At 35.6% G+C, this 22,472-nt stretch overlaps 1 protein-coding gene and 1 pseudogene across 1 annotated transcript; both read left to right on the top strand.

The window, feature by feature from the left end:
• Nucleotides 1-2,976: 2,976 nt before the first annotated feature.
• LOC126627138 (probable L-gulonolactone oxidase 6) lies at nucleotides 2,977-8,417 on the top strand. Its single transcript, XM_050296564.1, has 4 exons — nucleotides 2,977-3,746; nucleotides 6,725-6,980; nucleotides 7,327-7,428; nucleotides 7,531-8,417. Exons 1-4 carry the CDS (start codon nucleotides 3,051-3,053, stop codon nucleotides 8,232-8,234), a joined length of 1,758 nt encoding a protein of 585 aa, XP_050152521.1. The 5' UTR covers nucleotides 2,977-3,050; the 3' UTR covers nucleotides 8,235-8,417.
• Nucleotides 8,418-17,436: 9,019 nt separating this feature from the next.
• LOC126627159 (probable L-gulonolactone oxidase 6) lies at nucleotides 17,437-19,748 on the top strand (annotated as a pseudogene).
• Nucleotides 19,749-22,472: the final 2,724 nt, after the last annotated feature.

Genomic DNA, 22,472 nt, shown 5'->3' with positions numbered 1-22,472 from the left:
CAAGCTAGATGGATGAAGTGAAAGAGTGCATCCGGCGTGTTGTGTGATCGTCGTAGGCCACTGAAGCTCAAGGGAAAATTTTATAGGACGGAAATAAGGCCGGCGATGCTGTATGGCATAGAATGTTGGGCGGTGAAGCATCAACACGTACACAAAATGGATGTAGCGGAGATGAGGATGCTTCGTTGGATGTGTGGTCACACGAGAAAGGATAAGATTAGGAATGAGGATATCCGAGGTAAAGTAGGAGTAGCCGAAATTGAAGGAAAGATGAGAGAAAATCGGTTACGGTGGTTTGGCCATGTGCAAAGAAGGCCTACTGATGCTCCGGTTCGAAGATGTGACTACGGGATAGAGGATCAGGGCCGAAGGGGTAGACGAAGACCTAGGAAAACTTTGGAAGAGACCCTAAGAAAAGATTTAGAGTACTTGAATCTAACGGAGGACATGACACAAAACCGAGCGCAATGGCGTTCTAGGATTCATATAGCCGACCCCACTTAGTGGGAAAAGGCTTTGTTGTTGTTTCTATTGGCAATGAAATTGTATGGTTTGAGGACCCTCCTGATCTCATTCAGGACCTCCTCAGCCATGATTTGATGTAGTTCTTTTGAATTCAATAAAATATCAAGCTTTCGTTAAATAAAAAAAACATTAAAATCATAAGCATCAAAATCAATAAAATCTTCAATCAAGATTGATGGGTCTTGTTTTCCACTCAGAGTGCACATTTTTTTGTTTATATTAACCAATTTTTAATTAATTAAAAGCATTAAAATTAAAAACATTAAAAGCTTCAATTAAGATTGTGGGTCCCGTTTTCCACTCAAGGTTGTCCGTATACAGTCCCTATATATGAGGACATACATTATGTATCCAGTGAGTCTCTATACTTTGGGGACTCACTTTCCGCTCCTTTGGAGATTAATGTTGTCCCGATATTTATTTTATACCTATTTTATAAGATGGTTGTCCCTATTTAGGGAATCTACTGGAGATGCTCTACTTGTTTAGTGATTCGGCTCCGGATGGAATCTTCGCATATTTCTCTTAATATGTAAGTGGTTCAGATGGAAATGATACTTAAACCGCTTCCAAAGACTCAGTGATAGGGTGAGGGGGCATCCTCGCAGAGGCCCGTCTTCTAGGACATGATCTCGAGTTTGGATGAAGCCCAAAACCCGGCGGAGGTAAACCCTGTGTCATAAGTAATTAACCATATAAAATATTTTTAAGTCTAAAATACAAAAATAAATAATTAAAAAATGAGTCTCAAACAAATAATCACACTAAAATTTAATATTAGATGTGACTAATAATATTAATAAAAATTGCAACGCATATCGTGAATCGATAAAACTAAAACTATAATGCACTATTAGGTAGTGGAGAAGGAATGAGTTTTTGTCTAAGTGTTTGAAATACCAAATTTCCAATTAATTCTGCATGGAGCAAGGAATGAAATTTTCTCTCATGTCCATGCATGGCATCCCCAAATGGGATTATTGCACACTGATTACTGCTTTCTTTCTTGAGTTCATCATATCATCATTTGAGAAGGTGACGACTTCATCACGGCAGCCTGAAAATTGGGGGTAGTTGCCTTAAATAGCTTTCATCTATGACTTGATAAGTCGGCATCATCCCATCACTATATTAGAGATGGTGCGTACAGTGTACCTCATCACATCATTTTATCTTCTTGTATATATTAAACCCATTCTGGAACCCTAATTTAATAATAAAACAAGGGATCTCTTAACACACACACACACACATATATATATATATAGTTATAATTGATGGAAAAGTGTGATGACCAGAACCACTTAAGCCACCACAAATTCCACAAAGAAGAAAACCACTACACTGTTGCCACACTACAGAAACAACTAGTCTTGTGGAGAACTAGTGCAGTATTGGTTTTGAAATACTTTTGATAGGGTTTCTATCTGTTTAGTATTATTGGTTCGCATGCACTCCACGCATCATATAAATTAGAATCCAGTAGTATCCAAATTGAACGACACCTATCTTCGCATCCCTTTCCCCACTCTTTATCTGTCTATGTACTTCAACAGCTCATTCAATTGGAAGTTACCATGCACTAATTGCAAAGCAACAAACACTCGTGGATTTCAAGCTAAAGAAAATAATCCAGCTGTTTCAATGACCACACCTGTCTGCATGTCACGATGCCAAACCGACAATATCAAATATGGAAAAAGGGATTATGATCTTAATATCTGGTTGACCAACTCCCAAGTACCAACTAGTATTGAAATAAAATAAAATAAAATAAAAATCGATATATCACCTATATATAGATTTTTTTTAGCCAAAATGATTAATGAGATTTTGTATAACTCCTCATTTTGGTTTCTGAGATTAGAAATCGATAGAATTTGTTCTGAGTTTATCCACAATCAATCATTTTGGTTATTTCGTGAAAAATCTCCATAAAATAAGAATAAAATGACAAAAATACCCTCAATTTTGGTCAAATTATTTTGGCATGTCCAATTCAAAAAAGTTTCTCTCTTTGTTTATTTAATTGAGAGTAATTTTGTCATTTTAATCCTTATTTAACATAATTTTTTCACCCAATGGTCAAAATGATTGATGGTGAACAATCTCAATGACCACTTCTATTGATTTCAAATCTCAAAGACCAAAATAAGGAATTATGCAAATTTTAGGACCATTTTGGTTAAAAAGTCATATATATATATATATATATATATATATATATATATATATTATGTTATAAGTATGATAAACCGATAATATTAACTTTAAGTTTATCCTTTATGCATTGTCTACAAAGCATTCCAAACTTTAAAAGTTTTTAGATTTCGTGCTAAGTATATATATACAAGTTTATAAGTCAAACAAATATATATATATATATATATATTTGTTTGACTTATAAACTTGTATATATATACTTAGCACGAAATCTAAAAACTTTTAAAGTTAGTATGTACCTGCTAAGGGGTACATATAAATATATGCTTCAAGACCAAGAAATTTGAAGAACCACATCAAGCATGCCTTTGTTATACACAAACTCAGTTAAGTTGGGGATCCTTCTCCGATTAATTTGTCTATTCATCTTGTCATTCTCGGTGTGCATTTCAACCCCTCCAGAGGACCACATAAAGTGTTCATCATCAACCAACACAAACTGCGCCATCACAAACTCCTACGGCATCTTCCCCGATCGATCGGTTTGTCGAGCAGGCAGCGTAGCATATCCTTCGGACGAGGAAGAACTAATTTCTGTAGTGGCCAATGCAGCAAAGAAGAAGACCAAAATGAAGGTGGCAACTCGTTACTCTCATAGCATTCCAAAGCTGGTTTGTCCAAGTGGGGAAGATGGGTTGATCATAAGCACCAAGTACCTCAATCGTGTGGTGGAGATTGATGCTGAAGCAAAGACGATGACATTGGAGAGTGGTGTGACTCTTAGGCAGCTCATCAGTGAGGCTGCCAAGGCAGGGCTGGCCTTGCCTTATACACCATATTGGTGGGGTTTAACCGTGGGAGGTTTATTAGGGACTGGGGCACATGGTAGTACGTTGTGGGGCAATGGAAGCTCGATTCATGATTATGTGGTGGGACTTACAATTGTGAGTCCAGGAGGACCTGGGGATGGTTATGTCAAGGTCCGAAGGCTCAATGATGGCGATAGAGATCTTAATGCAGCTAAGGTTTCACTTGGAGTCCTAGGAGTAATTTCCCAGGTATTTTTTATTATTACTGTTTTTGGCATTCCTAAAGAACTTCATAGACTATTCATGTGCACAAAAGGCATACATATTTAAAACAAATATGCTACTTTTACCATATTTTTCATATTACATTTGTATTATCCGTCTAATAGAGATGAAACTCACATGTGTTAGTGGGTCGTACCTCTATTACAGAGGTGATACAAATTAAGGCACTATTACAAAATATACAAATTAGGTATAAACAATATAATAAATGTAACTTAATGAAAATAGTGAGGATATCACATTTATATACATGCAATGCCAATTAATGAATCTATTTCATTAGATATTGGTTATATGTATCACTTGCCACATAAGAAAGTAATTTAATGTAGTATAAATTAATAACCAATAAAAAGAGATTTAAACAGTATCATCGTTATGACGCATCTTGACAAAGAGAAGGTATCAAATGATAACCTTAGAGAACAAGAAAATTAGAATATACCAGAAGTAAGATAAAACGTTAAAGTTTATCGATTGAAATGTAGGAAAATTCTTAGGAGACTATTTTTGGATCACATTGGTACCATTGTGTATAACAAATGACGTGCACATGTCATGTCAATTATTAAGTTCATCTCATTTTTTTAATAAAATTAAGTTTATCTCATTAAAAATTGATTATACATCACAATTTTGCTATAACATGTGGTACAACATGTGTGGTCTCCTTAATATATCTCTTGACATTATGAAAAAATGGCCAGCCCTAACACTTCAAAGGTGATTTATATAGTTCTGAACTTTCTAGGACTAGGAGCAAAACAGTAAAAGAGTTCAACAAATAACAAATAATAAAATACCAAAAAAAGGTCCTAAAGTTAGAATGCTAAAAAACATTGTAAACATAGAATTCGGCCCAAAAAAACCATTAGTCACGGTTAAGAAATGGGTTGAATTCGTGATCATCGGTCCAAATCGGATACTAGGGCTAAAATCTGCATAGATTTCTGTTGTTACCGAATTTGTACTTTTCAACTTGATCTTCGATTCATTCCTTCATTTAATTTACGTTACATATTAGGAACAAAAACTTATACGATGAAAAATGCTTATTTTACTGCCCTGTGATAATGGGATCAGTTATTTACTGGGATTAGTCCAATGTGAGATAGAGTGGGGAAACGTAAGATTAGTATTAGGATAAGTTACGTATGCCCTTTGTGCAAAGGGATTCTCAATTTTTTTTTTTTCAAAAAATCGGGATTAGATGTGGGGTTCACTCCACATTAAACTTCAATGATCCAAACGTCTATTTTGTTCTGGATTCATAGATCATCCTTGCAAAAATTCAATTCAATCCGAAACCATTTGCTTATTTAATTATCAAGATAAAATTTCATATTTTTTATATAATAAATTATTCGTTAACTTCTTTGAACCCAATTAGATATCTTAAATATTTTCGATTTGGTAATATTTTGCAAGGATGATCTATAAGGTGCAACTTGAAAAATAGACGGTTCAGATCGTTAAAGTTCGATGCAGTATGGACTTCACAACTAATCTCTATTTTTATAGAAAAAAATAAGGATCCCTTTCCTTAAAAATTTTCTATATATATATTTGATCCCTTAATTAATAATTTACTTCGAGTAAAATTACTCGCAAACACCAGCCATGACAGTAGCGATGATGACCATGACCACCGGAGGATAAAGAAAAAAAAAAGGCCAGTTTATATTTTGGTCGACAGATTTAGTCGATCGTTACTTAAGTTTCTAATAATTTAAGTTGCATTCATAACCTTGTAATGTTTCATTCACTTTCCAGCCAAATACAAAAAAAAAAAAAAGGCAAATTAGGGAAAAGGATAATTGGTGGAAATCATTGATAGTGTGTTACCCTGTCATCACTCCATCAAAATGCTAGATAGAGGTCATTTTTTGTCTTTAATTGCAAACTAAATCAAACTTCAAAGTTACAATTGCATCTTTATAAACTATAAAGATTAGATGGAAATCAAACTGAACTAAGGGCATACAAATCTAGATATATGTATTCTATATATTAACAAAATAAGTACGTCAACCAAAATTTTCATAAAATTACAATTATAACACTTTATACATAATTGAATTGATTTTTTTTTAACAATCGATATTATCTACATTAAGAGAGAAAATGTGGGCTTAGCCTCACAATGAATTAACAATAATGTGATACAAATTCGTCTTTGACGAGAATTGAATCTAAGACCTCTCAATTATAAGTAAAGAGGAATAGCATAAGATTATAGTACTAAATGACATAATTGAATTTAATTAAACATGAATAAATACGTCAAACAACTAATAAAAGCAAAAAAAGTTAAAATAAAAACCACGTCTCCCAGACTCCCACTTCAACCCCCACCCCCTCCCCTTCTTCCACGCCCCAATTTTTTTAATAACAAATAATATTAAGAGAGATCATTATTTTAATGACTAATAAAACAAAAAATCTCAAGCGGTAAAAATATGCTGGTTGTTAGTAAGAAACCTCTTAATGAAATATACTAGCATTTGCTTATACACTTTATGTGTATGAACACATTTTTTTAGATATTAGTATTTGCCTACACATTTTGTGTGTATGAACACATTTTTTTTAGAAAATGAGAAGGAGAGAAGGGGAGAGAGGGAGAGAGGGGAAGAGAGGGAGACAGAGAGAACGTGAGGGAGTCAGAGGTTTTTGTTTTTGGTTTTTTTTTAAATAATATTAGAGATATTTTAACATCATCCGTAAGTGAGGCTTCAATAAAAATTAGTAAAATTTGAACAAATGAAATTACATTATTGCATATTATTATATTTTTGTGTGATAGAAGATTACGTTGTCTTTTCACCTTCTTTTAATTGAAAAGAGAATTTCATTAATTATTAGAGATAAGCAACATATTTCATGATGTAGAGACTAAAATATGCTCTCTCTCTCTCTCTCTCTCTCTCTCTCTCGGGTAGGTTACTCTAAATTTGCAACCCATGTTTAAGCGATCCATCACTTATCTGAGCAAGGACGATTCAGATTTGGGAGACCAAGTAGTTAGGTTTGGCAAGGAACACGAGTTTGCAGACATCCTATGGTACCCTAGCCAGCACAAGGCAGTCTATCGGATGGATGATCGAGTCTCCACCAATACATCTGGAAATGGCTTATATGACTTCATTCCTTTTCGAGCCACACCTTCACTTGCTCTTGCAGTTGTCAGAACCACAGGTTTGCTTACTATATATGTATATAGTTAACCACTTAATTACTAATTAGTGTTCAGAAAAACATTTCAAGACGTTACGACGCATATATATATATATATATATATATATATATATTACAAAGTGTGTTGTTATTGGAACTCCGAAAGATCATTATGCACTCCTCCTAATTAAATTTTTTTTTTTGTACGTTCTTAGAGTCCAAATAATTATTTTAGAGTGTTAATGCTATAAAACTTATGTGACAACAAAACATGTCAAATTGTAGATATCAATTCAGAGTGTGGCACCATAGCAAAAAATGTTTCGATTTTATTTATCCATGTATCTTTATCTTGTTATTATAATAGAGGAGAATCAAGAATCCAAGAGTGATGCTGATGGGAAATGCACTGGTGCGAAGTTGGTTACATCTACACTCATTAAAAGTGCTTATGGTTTAACAAACAATGGTATGCACTCTGCCTGGTATTTCCTGCTTTTCTTGCTTAATCATTCTGCACTCCATTTCTAAAGCAAAAAAAGTACTTCCAAATAATATTAACTTCAAACAGGTCTGATTTTTACTGGCTATCCTGTTATTGGATATCAGCACCGGCTTCAATCATCAGGGACTTGCCTAGATAGTCTTGAGGATTCAAGAATCACAGCGTGCGCATGGGATCCCAAAATCAAGGGTGAGTTTTTTCATCAAACAACGTTCAGCATCAACTTGTCTCTGGCTAAGAACTTCATCCAAGATGTGCAAAAGCTGGTTGAGATTGAACCAAAAGCGCTATGTGGAGTAGAAATCTACAATGGAATCCTAATGCGGTATGTTACAACCTCAAGCGCTTACCTTGGCAAGCAAAAAGATGCAATCGACTTCGATATCACATATTATCGAAGTAAAGACCCTATGACTCCTAGACTCCATGAAGAAATACTTGAAGAAATAGAGCAACTTGCTCTTGTTAAGTATGGAGCATTGCCTCACTGGGGAAAAAATCGGAACATAGCATTTGATGGAGTGATGAACAAGTACAAGGGTGCTAAAGAGTTCTTGAGGGTAAAAAATGTTTACGATCCAATGGGGCTATTCTCTAGTGAATGGACAGATCAAGTTCTTGGACTTAAGGATGGGGTGACTATAGTAAAGGAAGGGTGTGCACTAGAAGGGTTGTGCATCTGCTCAAAAGACATTCACTGCGCCCCAAGCAAAGGCTATTTCTGTAGGCCTGGCAAAATCTTCAACGATGCAAGGATCTGTACCCTGTGATTACGAACCGTGCTAATTAACTAGTTAATGTCACGTTGTCGATAATGTAATTTGATTGAGAGGGTTTTGCTTGCAGTATAGTTGTTCTTGTTTGTAAAATTGCCTTCTGTTGACTGTTGTAGTAACTGAATAAATTAAACATCCTATAAATAAAGGTAGCAAGCTTGGAAGCATAAGCATATATACAGCAGTCTTCCTAGATGTTGTTTTCTCCTTTCTCTAAACAGTCAAGAAGCAGTACCAGAAAACCGTTCATAAGCTTTGGAACAAGACCTCAATATATAGCCCCAGTTTGGGGTTGAGGTGATTTAAAAAAAAACTGGGATGAAAAAAAAGCTGGAGTAAAATTTGTGTTTAGTAACTCTGCTTATTTTCAAAGGCACTGTCATTTTAAGCTGAAAAGTGGCAAAAGGCTGAAGCAACAAAATGCAGCTTCTCAAAACCAGCTTTTTTTTTTCAAGAGGCAAGTCACAGCTGTTTTACATAAAAGTTTACTAAACACTATCATACTGCTTTTTTTTTGCAAAAGCACTTTTACAAAAAAACTTACCAAACACTCTGCTATTATATTTCACAGCCGCTTATTCTCACATCACAACAGAAACAGCTTTTTTTCAAAGCACAACAATACTAAACCAGCCCTAGTCTATTCTAATTGTGCCCAGAATTCCATTCCATCAAGCAAAATGACCATATGATTGACATTATATAAAGAAAAAAAAGTAATAATGAGGATCCATTATGTTGTGGTATGAATTTAGAGAGAGGGAAGAGAGAGAAATTGTCAGAGCGTTGTGATATTTTTGATGTCTTGTATCTTTATATATACACTAGTGAGGAAGAGAGAACTTTGTTGTCCAAGTAATACAAACATTAATAGGAAAGATCTTCTAAATCTCATAGGATTCTTATATAATCTCTACTTAGGATTTGCACAACCACACACATGTAAGCTATAATTCTAATTATAACACATCCCACATTTATCACAATTGTTAGACTAAACATTTGTGACATTTTTATTAATAACCTTTCAATAGTTCATCTGAACATAATCCAATTTCTCTTTCTGTTTTTGGTAATTCAGAATCCAAGTCCTTAAATTGGAGTGTTTACTCTTAAATAGAGTTATCTAATTAGGAAAGTGATATTCAGTAATTATTATTGACTACAATACATAGATATACTGTTAGAAGGGGATACTGCAACTAAACCAACCATTAAGCGATGCGATTTAGCTTGATTTGAACTGAATCGTAGAGAGAGAGAGAACAAATTGGGCAGTTGAATATATGTATACACATATACACACACAATATAAAAAGACGACAAATTAACTATATATACACGTTGAGCCACAATACACATATATCAAATGTACAAACCTAAGGCTTAAGGGTTAATGCTTCGAAACCAAGAGAATTAAGAACTGTCAATCATGTCTTTGCTACACACAAAATCGGATGTCTTGGGGTTCCTTATGTTGCGAGTTATATATTAGTTAAAGTGTAAATAATAGTTTATTGTCCCACATTGGTGAAGTACATATGTAAAACCAATTGTAACTCCTATATATACTCCGCTTTAGAGATTAATGAATATATAAGAAATTCCCAAATATTGTCATATATATTTTTGGTATTTACCATGTTTAGTTTGATATGGCATCAGAGCAGTTCGCTCTTAGTGACCTTTGTGCTTTAATTTTCTGCCCACATTTGTCGTGATTTCCTTCGTTGAAAAAATAAAAAATAAAAATGAATAGTGTCACACTACAGTACAACGCTTTGCTACAGTGCATGAACAGTGTCTTCTTTGTGAACAGTGATCCTCTACAGTACCGTAAACAGTGATTGCTATAGTACTGTGAATAGTCTGCTGCTACATTGTCCTGGTAAATTGTTTTTATTCCACTGCGTATCTTTTGTGCCTTTATTATTTGTGATTTAGTTCAATGGCTCAATACAATCATAGTGTTGTTATGCATCTTGATGGAACAAATAAAATGGATAATTGATACTGGGGCCACTGATCATGTGACTGGTGTCCCTAGAGTGTTTGATGAGTTATGTGACTATGTTTGTGATTCGTATATTACTAGTGCAAATGGAGTACCTTCCCCTGTAAAGGGTGAAGGCACTATCTCTCTTACTCCGACCTTAACACTGGTCCGTGTTTTACTTGTTCCTGATGTTAAGTGCAATCTTTTGTTGGTAGGAAGACTTTTTGATACCTTATATTGTTCTGCTCATTTCTACCCTACATATTGTTATTTTCAAGATATTCAAACTTAGAAGATAATTGGTCGTGGTAAAAGAATAGGGGGTTTGTACATCTTGACTATGGAGGATACTGTTATTTCCTATTCAAATAATCATCAAGTTTTAAGTGCTATAGTGGATGACAAACATCAAATTTGGTTGTGGCATCGACAATTGGGACATCCATCATGCAGTTATATGAAGCATCTATTTCCTTCTTTGTTTTGCACTTGTAGTGATTCAGAGTTCAAGTGTGAAACATGTGTCATGGCTAAGAGTCATCGTGCCTCCTCTCCCGTAAGTGATTCTAAAGCTACTTTGCCATTTATTTTGATACATTCTGATGTGTGGGGTCCAGCGAAAGTTACTTCTAATGGATTTCGTTGGTTTGTACTTTTATTGATGATTGTACTCGATTAACTTGGGTGTTCTTAATGAAGAATAAGAGTGATGTTCCGTTGCTTCTTCAAGAATTTTGTACAATGGTATCTACTCAGTTTCAAAATAAAGTTAAGGTCTTCAGGTCTGATAATAGAAAAGAATATGTGAATCACACTTTGGCATGCTTTTTTCGTGATCATGGTATTATTCACCAGATGACTACTCCGTTTACACCCCAACAAAATGGTGTGTTTGAAGGGAAGAATCGTCAAATAATGGAGGTTGCTCGCTCCTTAATGTTGGATAAATGTGTTCCTAATCATTTGTGGGGTCATGCTGTTTTGGCTGCTGTGTATTTGATCAATCGTATTCCAAGTAAAGTTCTTGATTTTCAGACACCGCTTGATGTGCTACAAAAACATGTTTCTCTTGTTTCTGTATTAAAACTTCATCCGAAAGAGTTTGGGTGTATTGCGTATATGCATGTTTACTCTCATCAGCGGAGTAAACTTGATGCATGTGCTCTTCAATGTGTCTTTATTAGGTATGCTAACAATCAAAAAGGCTATAAGTGTTATCATCCTCCAACTCAGAAAACTTATATTACCATGGATGTCACCTTCCACGATGAAGTTTTGTATTTTATGAAGCCCTCTTCTGACTCTCCACTTCAGGAGAGAGGAGGAATGAATTGCAGATTCGAAGAGACAGTATGGATGATGTGTTACAGGCAAAGTTAGGAACATAACCTATTATGTTGCGTGATACTGATCAATCGGCTACAGATAGTGATCGGTCACCTATCATTCCCGAAACTATTTCTACTAACAACAGATCAGATGTGCCCAACGAGTTACCTGTTAGTATGTCAGACGAATTACCTTTTGATGATCGGTTGTCTGCTGCTGGTATGTCTAACGAGTTGCCTAATGATGGTTCGTCCAGTGATGATTCTTCTAACAGTTTGGTACAAGATGGTGGCATACATAAGGTAAATTTTGATGATTCTTCTACTTATCAGTTGCCTCCACGAGCTAATCGTGGAAACCTAAAGTACAATATGAGCCTGATATGCATGCCAAAGCCAAATATCTTATCAATAATTATGTGTCTACTTATCGTTTGTTCAAACCATGTGCATCTTACATATGTCAGCTATCTAGTGTATCAATTCCAACAAAATTGCAAGATGCTTTGTCTAACCCTAAGTGGGTTAATGCCATGAAAGTTGAGATGGAAGCTTTAGAAAAGAATTCTACTTGGGATTTTGTTCCTTTACCAAATGGGAAGAAAACTGTTGGATGTAGATGGGTGTTCACTATTAAGCACAAAGCAGATGGTTCTATTGACCGGTATAAAGCCATATTAGTTGATAAAGGTTATACTCAAGCCTATGGGGTGGACTATCAGGAGACTTTTGCTCCTGTTGCCAAACTTAATATTGTGCATGTTCTTATGTCATTAGCAACAAACCAGGATTGGCCTATGTTGCAGTTTGATGTTAAGAATGTTTTCCTTCATGGTGATCTTAAGGAGGAAGTTTATATGGATCTCCCACCTAGTATCAGAACATCTTCTGGAAAAGGTGTTGTATGCAGGTTACAAAAGGCTTTGTATGGTTTGAAACAATCTCCTAGAGCATGATTTGGGAGGTTTACAAGTTCAATGAAGAAGTTTGGGTATATCCAGAGTCATTCAGATCATACTTTGTTTCTAAAGTGACAAAATGGTAAGCTAACTGCATTGATTATTTATGTTGATGACATGATAGTGACCGATGATGATCAGAAGGAGATACAACGCCTTCAAAAGCACCTAGCTACTGAATTTGAGATGAAAGAATTTGGTGAATTGAACTATTTTCTTGGAATCGAGGTTGCACGATCCAAGCATGGTATTTTTCTGTCTCAACGAAAGTATGTTCTTGATTTGTTAGCTAAAACAAGTATGTTAGATTGCAAACCTGTTGACACTCCGATTGAGCAGAATCATTGTCTAGGCTTATTTTCAGATCAAGTTCCTACTCATAAGGAACAGTATCAGAGGCTTGTGGGGAGATTAATTTATTTGTCTCACACTCGCCCTGACATTGCTTATGCAGTTAGTGTGGTAAGTCAGTTTATGCACTCACCTAGTGAAGCTCATATGGATGCAGTAACCCATATTTTGAGGTACTTGAAAATGGCTCCTGGCAGAGGCTTGGTTTTCTCCAAGAATGGCCATTTGAATGTCGAATGGTATATCGATTCAGATTGGGCAGGTTCTATCACTGATCGGCGATCTACATCTGGATACTTTACGTTTATGGGTGGTAATTTAGTTACTTGGAGAAGCAAGAAACAAAAAGTGGTGGCTAGGTCAAGTGCAGAAGCTGAGTTTCGTGGTATGTCTCATGGTGTAGATGAGTTGTTGTGATTGAAAAAATTGTTGAGAGATCTTGGTTTTAAACCCAATGGTGCTATGAAACTTCATTGTGATAACAAGGCTTCTATTGAGATTGTTCATAATCAAGTGCAACATGATCGAACAAAACATGTGGAGATTGATCAACATTTCATCACGGAAAAGTTGGATGCTGGAATTATTATGTTTCCATTTGTGGGATCTGAGGATCAACTTGCTAATGTTCTTACTAAGGTTGTGTCTAATAGTGTGTTTTCCAACTCGCTTGACAAGTTGGGCATGTGTGACATAAATTCTCAAACATTATTATATATATTTTTGGTATTTACCATGTTTAGTTTGATACCTTCTCTGATTAGATTGTCTATTTCTCATCATTCTCGCTAGGTTTTTCTCTTCCTCCAGAAGACCCCATTAAGTGCTCATCATCAAGCAACACAAATTGCACCATCACAAACTCCTATGGTGCCTTCCCCGATTGAATGGTGTGTTGACCAGGCAGTGATCCAGGGCCAGCCCAGGCCCAGTGCCACAGGGGCAATTGTCCAGGGCCCCAAAATGAAGGGGGCACCAAAATAAAAAAAACCCATATAACTAAGTATTAAAAAAAAAATTCACAGCCCAAATAGGGGCTGGCAAGAGCCCAAGAGGTAACAAAAGGGCCCAGAAAGGACCTGGCCGCAGATTAGAATAAGAAAAAAAAAACATAACAAAACATAACAGGGACCACTTGGTCCCAATTAAACCCTAATCCCTAATACTCCAACCTTTCCCGATTCCCCACCCGCCCACCCACCCTCCCTTTTGTTCCCTACATCCCCCATTTTGCCGTCCCTGCCTCTCCCTTTTCTTTCTCTAAATCATTGGTTGCTTTGCTCTGCAGTCCCCCACTTATTTGCTGCAATCTTTAATGGTTGCTCCAAACTCTCAAGCGTGGGGACAAAATTAGTTTTGAGGTAAATTTTTAAAATTTGAATTCTCAATTTATAATTTAATATAAAATTTTGCAATGCAAGTGATATAAAATTATATGATAAATTGATAATTGATGTATAGAATTGTTGATGAATGATGAATTGAATTCTTGACTAATTGATTATTGAATTATTTGATTTCATTTCAAACCCAATTTAGGTTCAATTTTTATAATATGTTCGACTATGTGTTAGTGTTTTTATAATATATAATGTGTTGGAATGATAATTTTGATAGGAAAATTTTGTTATATCATGTGTAGGTAATTTTTGCAAACAAATTATCGAAGCCATGTCTTTTAGGAAACAACTCTCTGGTAATATGAAAAGAAAAAAAAAAGGCAAAGGATAACGAAATTGCCGAAAGTTTAAGAGGATCTCTTAATAAATTTTTCTCTACAAAGAATAAGTCAGTTGAAAATATGAGAGAAAATGATGTTGGTGAAGAGCCACAAAATGTTGTTGGGGAGTCTCATGATCATGAAAATTGTAGTGATTTAGAAGAAAATGTTGGTGATGAGTCTCAAGACCATGAAAATGGTGGTGATGTGGATTTAAATGTTGATGATGATCATATTGGTGTAGAGGAAAATATTGAATCTCTTGAACCTATTTTCCATTTAAACATTTATGATCTAAGAGTTTGAGATGATCTTAATGCAGAAATGAGAGACTTGCTTGTAGAAAAGGGGCCAATTCGAGAAACTAATCTCACTTATCCTAAGGACAAACTCTTTAGAAAATTTTCCTCACACTACTATGATCGAAAATTACTAACAGGTGACATTTATGATAGGAAATGGCTCGGGTACTCAAAAGAGTTGGATAAAGTCTTTTGCTTTTGTTGTAAATTGTTTAAAACAATTGCCTTAAAAAGTGAGTTAGCAAAAGATGGAATTAGTGATTGGAGACATCTTGGTGTGAAACTTGACCAACATGAAAAGAGTAAAGAGCATCTTACTAATTTGAGAACTTGGGTTGAGTTGAAAAGTAGATTGACAACAAATCAGACAATTGATAAAGAATTTCAAATGCGAATCAAGAAAGAGACAAATCATTGGAAACAAGTGATGCTTAGAATTATTGCTGTTGTGAAATGTCTTGCCATACGTAATTTAGCATTTTGTGGAACAAATGAAAAACCTTATAAAGACTCTAATGGAAACTTCTTAGGTTTACTTAAAATGATTGCAGAGTTTGATCCAATAATGCAAAAGCATTTTCGACTCATTGAGAATAAAGAGATTCATCACCACTATTTGAGCCATAAAATTCAAAATGAGTTGATAGCTACTTTAACTTCAAAGGTCAAAACCACAATCATTAAAAAGGTAAAAGAAGCCAATTTTTTTTTTGTCATTCTTGATTGTACTCCTGATGCAAGTCATGCGGAACAAATGACTTTAATTTTGAGATGTGTTGACTTGTCAAGTAGGTCAATAAATATAAGGGAGTATTTCATGGAGTTTTTAAGTGTGGAAGATACATCAGGACAAGGACTTTTTAATGAGTTGCAAGATGTCCTAAAGTCTCTTGATCTTGATATTGATAATGTGAGGGGACAAGGTTATGATAATGGATCTAACGTGAGAGGGAAACACCAAGGTGTCCAAAAAAGATTGCTAGACATAAATCCCAGAGCCTTTTACATGCCATGTGGTTCTCATTGTCTTAATTTAATAGTTTGTGATATGGCAAGTTCATGTCTTAAAGCAAAAATTTTTTTTGGAGCATGTCAATGCATATATACGGTGTTTTCCAACTCTACAAAGCGTTGGAATATTTTGCTTGAACATATTGATGGTTTAACTTTGAAGTCATTGTCAACTACTCGATGGGAAAGTCACATTGAAAGTGTTAAAGCAATTTAATCCCAAGAAGCTCAAGTTAGAAATGTTTTGTTTACGTTGGTGGAAATTACTGAGAATCCCCAATTGAGTAGGGATGCAGAATGTTTAGCATCAGGAGAACTTTCCAGTTTTGATTTTGTATTAAGTTTGGTTATTTGGTATGACATTTTGTTGAAGATTAACATGGTGAGCAAAAAATTACAATCTGAAGACATGCGTCTTAATGTTGTTGTAAAGGCATTGGAAGCACTTGTTACCTTTTTTGAAAACTACAGAGAAACTGGTTTTGCTTCTGCCATGCATGATGCTAAAGAAATTGCACTTGAATCGGAAATTGACCCTGTTTTTCAAACTAAATGTCATAGACCTAGAAAAAGACATCATGATGAAGTTGATGGTAATGAGAGGGGACAACAGTCTGCTGAAGAATCATTTAACAGATTATTTTCTTGTTATAGTGGATATTGCTCTTTCTCAACTGAAACACAGGTTTGAACAGTTAAAGGCTTTTGAATATATTTTTGGCTTCTTGTTTGATGCACCGAAGTTGATTTCATTGGATGATCAACAACTAAAAGAAAATTGTATGAATCTTGAAGCACATTTGAAACATGGAAATACCATGGATGTAGATGGAGCCGACTTATGTTCCGAATTACAGGTGTTGCAAATGATGTTACCTGAAGAAGCATTTTTCTCTAATAACCCTTGGACATCCATGGAAATAGCAAACTTTGTAAAAGAAATTGACATGTGTCCTAATGTCTTGATTGCTTATCGTGTACGGTTGACTGTACCTGTGACCGTGGCATCTGCAGAAAGAAGTTTTTCAAAATTGAAATTATTAAAATCTTACTTGCGGACCACTATGACTCAAGATAGGCTAAATGGATTAGCAATCTTATGCATTGAAAATGATGAGATTGAAGACTTGGAGTATGATGATATAATTGATGATTTTGCTTCAAAAAATGCCAGAAGACAATTTCTTAAAGGTTGAAATTTCAAGGAGCTTTGCTAGGAATGGTTGTATATGATTGTATTTTTTATTGTCGGGGTTTAGGTATTATGTCCCCCCCATTGTATATTTTCTCAAGTAATATAATTTGGGCGTGAGGGCCTAGCCCCCTAGCTTCGACTGGGTTCCAGCCCTCGTTAAATATTTTTTTTAAACATATGTTTCCATATTAAAAAAGGTCACATTTTGAGCTTTTGCACTGGGCACCCAAAAACACAGGACCGGCCCTGCATTGATTGAATGGTGTGTCGAGCAGGCAGTGTGACATACCCTATTAACGTGGAAGAACTTCTTTCAATAGTGGCCAATGCAACAAAGTCCAAGACAAAAATGAAGGTTGCAACTCGTTTCTCTCATAGCATTCCAAAGCTGGTATGTCCAAGTGGGGAAGACGGGTTGATCATAAGCACCAAGAACCTCAATCATGTGGTGGAGATAGATGCCGAAGCAAAGACTATGACATTGGAGAGTGGTGTGACTCTTAGGCAGCTCATCAGTGAGGGTGCCAAGGCAGGGCTGGCCTTGCCTTATGCACCATATTGGTGGGGTTTAACCATTGGAGGCATATTGGGGACTGGGGCGCATGGCAGCACGTTATGGGGTAGGGGAAGCTCGGTTCATGATTACGTGGTAGGACTTACAATTGTGAGTCCAGGAGGTTTTGAAGATGGTTACGTCAAGGTCAGGAAGCTCAATGATAGTGATCAAGATCTTAATGCAGCCAAAGTCTCACTTGGAGTCCTTGGAGTAATTTCACAGGTAGAACATTGTCTAATTTTGACAGCTTTTAGCAGGCTCGCATGAGAAATTTTTTAGAGTGATAGTCATAATACTAGAAAATGGAAGTATATATTATTTAGGAAATGTGCATTAATTTGTCGCTTTCTTGTGTAGGTTACTCTAAAACTACAACCCATGTTCAAGCGATCCATCACATATTTAAGCAAGAACGATGCTGACTGCAGAGATCAAGTACTTGTGTTTGGTAAGCAGCCAGCACAAGGTAGTCTATCGGATGGATGATCGTGTTTCCTCGGATATGTCTGGCAATGGCTTATATGACTCCATAATTTTCCGAGCCACATCTCCACTTACGCTTGCAATTATCAGAACCACAGGTTTGCTTTACATATAGTTAACCACTTAATTAGTTTATACCATCTCAAATCTGAAAAGTTACGAGTCTCACAAAAAAAATTTAATTTTTATTATACAGAACTAAATCGTTTGACAAGTTTAGATTAATTTCCTCGTGCAAAATCGAATTCAGCCAATTTAATCTATATCCATATGTGGTTGCATACATATTTTATATGTAATTTTTCTTGGTTGACATATAAATCGTGCTCATCATGAACGTGAGTCGCAACTGAAACCTCATTATACTGAACTGCTAGTTGGTGTCCCATAGATTTAAATTGTTTCCACATCTGATTTAAAATTCACAATGAATTAGCATTCATGTCATTGAATTTACACCCCAATATATGGATTTGCTTCATTTCTTTAAGGATCGATTCTGTGATTAAAGAAAAGGACTTTTGATAATCCAAAACCAACACGACTTCTATTTTTGTTTGATTTTCCATTACATAAGATGTTAGGGTACAAGTGCAACTATTCACACAATAAAGGTTCAGTCATGTTTTGCGTAGGCCATGCTACATAGCTAATTAAGGTTTAATCATGTTGCGTTTTCTTCTTATTATAATAGAAGAGATTCAGGAATCCACGAGGGATGCTTATGGGAAATGTCTTACTGCAAATTTATTTACATATCTTCTCATAAACAGTGCCTATGGTTTAACAAACAATGGTATACATTCTTTCTGCTTTTCTTGCCAAATCATTCTCAACTCTCATTTTTAAAGCAAAAATTAAAATTAAAAAGTTACTGAATTTTGTAATTTAATTTGCAAATAGGTTTGAGCTTTACTGGCTACCCTATTATTGGATATCAGCACCGACTTCAATCATCTGGGACTTGCCAAGATAGTCTTGATACTAATACATCATGTGGATGGGATCCCAAAATCAAGGGTCAATTCTTTTACCAAACATCATTCAGCATCAGCCTGTCTATGGCTAAAAACTTCATCCAAGATGTGCAAAACCCAGTTGAGATTGAACCCAAGGCCTTGTGTGGAGTAGAAACATACAATGGAATCCTAATGCGCTATGTCACTGCCTCAAGTGCTTACCTTGGCAAGCAAGAAAATGCAATCGACTTCAATATCACATATTATCGAAGCAAAGACCCCATGACTCCTAGGCTTTACGAAGGCATACTCAAAGAAGTCGAGCAAATCGCGATGTTTAAATATGGAGCGTTGCCCCATTGGGGAAAAAATGGGAACGTGGCCTTTGATGGAGTGATCAACAAGTACAAGGGTGTCAAAGAGTTTTTGAGGGTCAAAGATGTTTATGATCCGATGGGGCTCTTCTCTAGTGAATGGACAGATCAAGTTTTTGTATTTAAGCGTGGGGTGAGTGTAGTGAAAGAAGGATGTGCACTAGAAGGGTTGTGCATTTGCTCACAAGACATTCATTGTGCCCCAAGAAAGGGCTATTTCTGTAGACCTGGCAAAGTCTCTGAAGATGCTAGGGTTTGTACTCTTGTAAACTAAAGAACATGATCAGCAGTACCGTAGTATTTGCATGCATAATGCATTCACAGCACAAATATGCTTTCTTTGCTTTATATCAAGATTTGGTGTTTCGTAAACTGATTGTTTGATTTGGAGCTAATAAATCTACAAACACTCAACTACAAATTAATCTCTCCTTTCATTAGGATCTTTAAACCAAAATTCTGTTTTGTTGTATGTGTTTTTTTTTAAATTGGCAAATATTTTTAGAAAAGTGATATCTGCACACTTATTTTCTTTTTATGTTATTTATTTAAATTAATTAAATAAATAAAGAATAAAGTGACGTATATAAACATGAGTATGCTTAAAAAAAAAAAAGTAATTTCTCTTGTTTCTAAATTAGCCAGAATAGTGAAAGAAGTCTACAATTAAGAGTTTTTGAATAAAGTATATAATCAACAAATTCCACAAAAATATAAGATCAAATACGGTTTTTTGTTCGTATATGTGTTGGTGGATGTTTCCAAACCCTTATGTAGGCTAAGAGCAATTCCACCCCTAAGGACTTTGCGCCAGCACCCAGCGCATTTATCCACTCAGAGCAATTCCAGCGGGGACAAAATGTCCCAGCCTTCAGTCCAAAAACCAAGCCAGGCCCCTGTCAATCAAGTCCACCCCAACAAGTTGACTGGTACCCAGCCCGAGCTGGGCAAGAGCCCAACCCAAAAGAGACTGAGACAGAAGCCGGGGAGGAAGCCTGGCGCGTGCGCTTCACGCAGCCGTGGCGCGAGTGCCCGACAAGCTTTCAGAGCCCGGGCCCGCATGCAGGCGCTGTCAGTTTCACCCCCCGAGTTTGCGACGTGGCTCCCTCTCTGCCGTTGGATTTCCAACGGCTATTTTTCTAGACCGTTGGATTTCCAACGGTAAAAAAATTTTAAATTTTACTTTTAAAATAGACCGTCGGATCAAAGATCAACAGTCCACGTTTTTTTCACAAAAAGTAAATTAAAAAAAAAAAGGGCCCAACGGTCAGAAATATGACCGTTGGCCACGTGGCAACTCCCTAGCTCTTGGATTTGAATATTTTTCAAATCCAACGGTCCAGATTAATTAACTATATTAAAATTCATTAAAAATTATTAAAAAATACAAAAAAATTATTAAAAAATACAGAAAATTTTAAAAAAATTACAGAAAATTTTGAAAAATGTTAATTTTTTTCCTATAAATACCTAACCCTCATCTTCTACCTTTACACCACATTCCAATATTTTCTACACTTTCTATACTATCTCATTTCAATATTTTCTACACTTTAAGAGAAAAAAATGTCTTCGTGGAAGCTCATTGAAGATGTTACGTTGTGTGAATGTTGGGTTCACACTACTCATGATCCGATTACGGGTAATGAGATGGATAAGCGAGAAATGTGGAGTAAAATTACGAAAGCGTTTTGTGATGTACATGGAGAAAACGCCAGAACTAGTCAAGGTCTTCAAGGTCGTTGGAAAAAACTCAACGCATCCTTTACTTGTTGGAAAAACGCCATCTCTCATGCTTCCGGTAACCTCCGTAGTGGGACAAGTTTAGCGGATCAGGTGACAATATTTTTATTTATTTATATGCATTCCACTCACATTAATATTTTGATTTATTTAATTTCGTATGTAATTTTTATCTTATTTCTTATGTAATTTTTATGTAATTTTTATTTAATTTCTTATGTCATTTTTATTTAATTTCTTATGTCATTTTTATGTAATTTATATGCATTCCACCCGTATTAATATTTTGAATTTATTTATTTGTGTTACACCCGCATTTTTTAACACTATGTTATCCCACATTTTTATAGACACTACAAGCTCAAGCATTCTACAATTCAAAGAACGGGAACAAATTGTCAAAGATTGCCCTAAATACAAAATTGTGGCAACTGGTCCAGAAGTTGTCATGCACGGTATGGGTCTACATAGTTCTCCAGAACCAAACATGGCCGAACAAGAAGCCGACACATTTCAAGACACGGAAGGGATGCCTGAACAAGTGCCCGAGACCCAACCGACTCGTCAGTCCCTTAGGCCCGTAGGTAAAAAGGCGTCAAAGAAAAAAGGTAGTTCTTCCAAGAATGACTACACTAAATATATGGAGGAACTTACTCGCCAAGGTGAACTGAACATGGCACGAGAAAAGGTTAGAGATGAGGAAAAAGTTGCTGCTATGGCAGCAATATTAGCAGCTACTGAGGCCCGTGATGCGGCGGCTGAGAGACAAAGAGAAGTAGTTAATCGAGAGAACGAGCTGGTTAGAGAAGCACTTCATCGAGAAAATGAATTGCTTCGAGAAGAAAGGATGGCTCAAGCAGATCGTGACACTATGAGCAAGTCTCTAGTAGGACTGTCTCCGAATTCTAAATATTTTTGGACATCGGAAAAAAGAGATGTCATGCGAAGAAGGCGTGCAAGAGATGCGGAAACAAGTCAAGGGGGTTCTAGCAACTTTTGTGACAACCAAGATCCTCGCACCACATATCCTAACTCGAGAGACTTTGTATAATTTTTATGTATTTTTTATGTTTTTTCTTTCTTTTTTCTTTTGAACTTTATTTAATTTCTTATGTTTTTTTCTTTTTTTAGGTTTGAACTTTATTTAATTTCTTATGTTTTTTTCTTTTTTTAGGTTTGAACTTTATTTAATTTCTTATTTAATTTTTATATTATTTCTTATTTATTTTTAAAACTTTATTTATTTTTATTTAAT

This window comes from Malus sylvestris, chromosome 1, assembly GCF_916048215.2.
Source record: "Malus sylvestris chromosome 1, drMalSylv7.2, whole genome shotgun sequence".
NCBI classification, from domain to species: domain Eukaryota; kingdom Viridiplantae; phylum Streptophyta; class Magnoliopsida; order Rosales; family Rosaceae; genus Malus; species Malus sylvestris.
The sequence above is the reverse complement of the archived record's forward strand: the minus strand, read 5'-3'. Positions and strand labels throughout refer to the sequence as shown.

What these genes read in the sequence shown, in the direction of transcription:
- LOC126627138 (XM_050296564.1), top strand. Translation starts at nt 3,051, where the DNA reads ATGCCTTTGTTATACACAAACTCAGTTAAGTTGGGGATCCTTCTCCGA. An exon ending in TCCTAGGAGTAATTTCCCAG is followed by an intron (nt 3,747 to 6,724) that starts GTATTTTTTATT and finishes TCTCTCGGGTAG; the next exon opens with GTTACTCTAAATTTGCAACC. An exon ending in TTATGGTTTAACAAACAATG is followed by an intron (nt 7,429 to 7,530) that starts GTATGCACTCTG and finishes AACTTCAAACAG; the next exon opens with GTCTGATTTTTACTGGCTAT.